Below are 4,979 nucleotides of genomic sequence, written 5' to 3'. Positions count from 1 at the left end.
GTTTTTTTTAGCCATAACCTTGCTGTCCAAACACAAACACTAAGGCCATTCCCACTTACTGGGAGAGGGATGAGAACTCACCCTGAGGGCCTTGGGGTCCTGTGAGAAGTCCACAGGGTCGCATCGCCAGGTGTACCCAGTAAGCCACCCTGCCATCAGGAACTGCAACAAGAGCATCATCAAGGTGAGACCCAACACACCCACTGCACTTCCCAAAACTTGTACAGAAGGGCAAGGAACAGCCTGCAAAAGGGCTCCCCATCACCCACGGCCTGCATGGACTGCTTTATATATGCCACACAGAGCCTACTGCCAAGAACTCACCTCATAGACTATGTAAAGTGAGAGTCCCACCAGAAAGAAGTTGTATAGCACCATGAACTTCTTCAGGTTTAAAGGCTTCCTGTTGGCCATTAGCCGGGGACCCAAGGATAGTACAAAGTAGACATATGCCAGAAGGATGCCCATCACAAGGAACGGGGACTGCATCAGCGGATAATCAGCAATGCGGGGGTCTGCAGAGAGAGCCACAGTGCAGGGCAGTTAGCATCCTCACCCCAATCTGCTGCCAGCAATGCTACTGCCAGAGCAGAGGCAAGGACATGGCAATCCTGTTCTAAGACAGGAGTGCAGGTAGGGGGCCAGTCTAGGAACAGAGGCTGCTGAAGGCAGCCAAACTCAGTAAGGTACAGCTGGAAGCCATGCTGCAGGGCAGCCTGGAGACCCTCTGCCCAGGAGGGCAGAAGTGCCCCAAAAGAACCTGCACAGGCAAGACAACCTCATAACAGGCAGCCCAACAAAACCCAGAGCTGCATCTACATCAGGGCAAAGGCAGGATGCAGCTAGACCCAGACCACTTCAGGGGTGACAGACCACCCCCCTGTGCCTGTGGCAGTAAGGCATGCAGTGCCACCTGCCCCACAGCTGGGCAGGGCCAAACACTCACCTGCTTTCTTCATGAAGTCCTGATACATGGTCACAATCCCCTCCATGGTGATGCCAGTATCTCTGTGGAGAAGAAGGGCAGGTCAGGCAGCTGTTTTCCCCCCAGGAGGGCAACCTGCAGAGCACAGCCCTGCAGATCAGCAAGTTTCAACATAGCTCTCAGCTGATCACACACCAGTATCCACAATTCCAGTTGAGCCATATGCTCCCCACTTCTCCTCACTGAGCCTGGCCCCATCTCCCCAGCTCTGCTGGGAACCCCACCATCTATCACCAGCAGTCCTTCCAAGGCAGGATCCTAACATTTCAAGCCAGCTAGGAAAGCTTGCAACCTCAGTGCTGTATCTCCAGCCCCTTAGTCTTGATCCTGCTGTACAGCCTTCAACATTATCACCCAGAATCACCATGATATTGCCACCAACCTTGCCACCCATACCACCCAGGACATTGGTCTGCCTGACCCTAGTGCAAGGTCTCCGAGGGAGATTCAGAGCTGGCCCACACTGTCCACAGAGCAGTGCCTTTATGATCAGCTTTAGGCTCCTGCCCACCAATCCCCACCAGAGAATTGACATAGCATGACTGGCAGACCCACTGCATGAGGAATGAAAGCCATCAGTTGAGAAACAAACACCAGTTTCTGGTCTCCAAGTTCCTTGTTTCACATCCTGGCACAAAACCCTCCTGACAAGAGCTACCACCCCATAAGCCAGCACATCAGAGGCTAGGTGCACCCTACTTGGCAATGACATTTCCACTACCCTTCCAAACAGGTGACAGTATCCCCAGTTAGGGAAGAAAGCCACAGGGAGAAGGACTGGCACTCCCCACACTCACTCAGCCTCACTATAAGCACACACCAGACAGCAATCTAGGAGGATGCTCTCCAGAAGAGCAGGAAGGGCCCAGGATCTTGCAGCTGCAGGCAAGTTTGAAACAACCTCACTGTCGTGGTTTAACCCGGCTGGCAACTCAGCACCTACGCCGAGCAGGAGAAGCTCAAAAAGTCCTTGAGTAGTCTGAGCACTACTTGGCAACAGCTGAAAACATCAGTGTGTTATCAACATTATTCTGGTACTAAAACCAAAACACAGCACTATGCTAGCTACTGTGAAGAAAATTAACTCTATCCCAGCCGAAACCAGGACACTCACCCAGCTCCCTGTGCTTCCCAACCTCTCCCCAGCCTACAGGACACCAGAGCAGCAGGAAAGGAGGCAGAACACGGGCCCAGCCTCACCCAACTCACCCACCTGCAAGGGAAGCATTCCCACAGCTGCTACCAGACACTCCCCACCTACCCTTTTCTCCAGGAAAGTGCACAGGAATCACTGCCCATGCACAGGCCTGGGGAAATGGGTCTCCAGCCCAGTCTCCCCAGGAAGTTTATTGCTGCCACCACCAGCAAGCACGCAGCTTCTCCCAGACCAGCAGCCATGAGGCTGAAGCCAGAGTAACCCTCTTGCCAGTAAGGTCCCAGCTGGGAGTATCTAGCAGCCACTGTCACCTCGAGCCCTCACCAGCCAGCACCAGCACTGCTCCTTCAACTTTGCTGCAAGAGGAAGAGCTCAAATTGCTCTTTGCTGTAGCTGGAACCCAGGCAGCACAGCAGCAGACACCACCTATGCAGTGCTACAGAGCACCTGCATGGCAGGCCTCACCAGCAGCAACCTTCACAGGGGCCTGGCACACACTGTCCTGGCTCATCATTCCCTGCAAGTCACTTTAGTGCAGCAACAGTGGTGGTTCTGTGCCTGCCTAGTCACACCCTGTGTGCTCCTCCAAACTGGGGAATGCCACCCAACCTCTCTACAACAGCAAGTGGGGTGGAACAGGTCTCCCCCTTCACTCCCACCCCCCAAAGTACCCATTCCCCCAAGCAAGGCTCCAGAGCAGCCTGCACAGCCACATGCCCCAGGGACAGAGGCTGAGAAGTTTCACTGTGCTTCAGAAAGCGCAGAAGGTGGTTCCTCATGCCACCTTGGAGGCAGCTGCAGCAGCAGGGCAAAGCCCACTCAGGACCAATCCCCACACCTCAGGGGCACCAGCAGCAAAACAGACACTCACCTTCCCACCTCAAGGTTTCAAGGGGTTTAATAGCAAGTAATACTCACTTTTAGTATCACTGTGATACAAGTAATATTTAAGGTCATGGGCACTGCCAAGATTATCCACTCTCCACATGCAGCAGAGGCCAGAAAAGCATAGCAGGAACTATAGCATCCTTGAGAGCCACTCAAGGCTCCAGCTGTGGGAAACACAGTAAATACAAGTCCTGAAAGCTGCTGAGCTTTACGTTGCTTTAATGGCTAAGAGCAAGCTCCAAACTTGTCTGTCTAGTTTCAGCTTTCAGCCACTACATCCAGCTACACCTTTATTTGCTAGATTGAGGAGCCCTCAAGAGTTAGTTCCCAGTAAAGGTACCTGACTATTCAAACTCTGTTTATCTTATCAAGCTGAATGAGTCAGCCTTACTACAGGTCCAGGGCAGAGACAAAACTCCTGCAGAACACTCACCTATTTTGGGCAGGCTAGGATGAGAAGATTCTATCAGGAGCTCAGAGCCACATCTCACACTGAAGGGAAACATTTGAGCTCAGTCACTACAGATTAGTTCGCTGACCCTGGTGCCAGCAAGCACCACTGGCCAACTAGGACCCCAGCTCAAAACAATTTGGGGTCCCAGGACACTGGGGACTTGGGTGAGAGCACTGCAGTTTTGGCCTGACAGACCTGCTAAAGGCTGCACAGAGCAGACAAGGGTCATCCTGGCAGCTGCCCTGAACCCAGACAGCTATCCACCCAAGCAGTGGGAGAAGCCCACTTCAAGCCAGCACAAGCACACAAGTCCCCACCAGCATAAACAACATTAAGTCCCTGAAGCACCTCCAGCACTCCTACAGCCATACATGCCACAGGGAGAGGCAAGGCCTGTCCTGAACATGGGCTCTGGACAAGTACCAGGTCTCCTACCAGGGCAGAAATAGCAGGATTATGCCACAGGACCTTATGAAGAGGACCTGTGCGTTTTCCACAGCTTCCTTAAGCAGAATAACATCCTGCTGCATTCAGCTAACAGAGCAACCACATCTCCAGGGAACCCCTGAGGTCTTTGGGTCTTCGCAAGACTTGGCATTCATGCTGGCATGCTACATGGTCCTGCATTAGACAGAAGCTGAAGCATGCCTCCTCTGTCTCCCAGGGTGCAGCCACTGGCCATGGGAATTGAGCTGCAAAGGGAGAGTTGTAGAGCAGGCCCAAGCATTACCTTCACTAAGCAGGGGGATGCAAGGTACACTGGCCTGCTTGAGCCATGATGGCTCCATGCCAGCCTTTCTGCTGCAGGCAGGGGTTTTCCAGCACAGAGCAGCAAGTCTCTGGGAAGCTGAACTCACTCCTGACATTTCCTCTGTGCACAACACCAGCACATGGTGTCCCTCTGCACTTTGAGAGATTCACCACCCAGGCAGGCATCTGCTCTTACTGCCCTCCATGCTACACTGCACATCACACACTGCAGGCATTTACAGCTCAGTAGTTGGTACCTGTCTGCACAGGAGAGACACTCTTCTTTGACTCCTCCTGGATCCTGATCCTCTTGGGCAAGGAACTGGGAAGAGATGGGGAACCCAAAGCTGAGCCTTGAACAGCTGAAGAGAAGTCAAGCAAACAGGTCCGAGCATCCCAAAGCACCAGGAACCCCTGGGGCCCAAACACACCCTGTACAATACCTAGAGACCTTGCAACACACCTCACCAACAGGGTGTCACTTCCCCACCTCAGTGAGAAAGTTCCCACTATTCACAAGCCAGCGTACCAGGCCACATTCTGCCACAGTAATCAACATCAAGGATTAGATACTTGCTTACGCCAAGCAATGTGTAGACTGCCTATTTCCAACAAGCTATACAACTAATTAGTGCAACTTCAGCAAGAACAGCAAGGCCCTTTATAACCAGCCCCAGCAGCTCAAGAGCAGTCAGACCACAGCATTGTGAACCACGACACTGACAGAGACCAGAGCTCACCCCATT

The 4,979-nt window shown here is 52.9% G+C and overlaps 1 protein-coding gene across 1 annotated transcript in view; it reads right to left on the bottom strand.

Annotated features, from left to right (window-relative positions):
• ELOVL1 (ELOVL fatty acid elongase 1) overlaps positions 1–4,650 on the bottom strand; it is a 10,977-nt gene extending 6,327 nt beyond the window's left edge. Inside the window, exons 1-4 of the mRNA XM_009637983.2 lie at positions 4,491–4,650; positions 947–1,008; positions 325–515; positions 82–162 (exon numbers count right to left, since the gene is read on the bottom strand). Of these exons, the coding sequence (XP_009636278.1) occupies positions 82–162; positions 325–515; positions 947–992 (318 nt within the window). The 5' untranslated portion in view covers positions 993–1,008; positions 4,491–4,650. The remainder of the gene's footprint in view (positions 1–81; positions 163–324; positions 516–946; positions 1,009–4,490) is intronic.
• Between the last annotated feature and the right edge of the window lie 329 nt (positions 4,651–4,979).

This window comes from Egretta garzetta, unplaced genomic scaffold, assembly GCF_000687185.1.
Source record: "Egretta garzetta isolate BGI_Z169 unplaced genomic scaffold, ASM68718v1 scaffold75, whole genome shotgun sequence".
In the NCBI taxonomy this organism is placed as follows: domain Eukaryota; kingdom Metazoa; phylum Chordata; class Aves; order Pelecaniformes; family Ardeidae; genus Egretta; species Egretta garzetta.
Note: the sequence above shows the minus strand (reverse complement) of the source record. Positions and strands in the feature narration are given on the sequence as shown.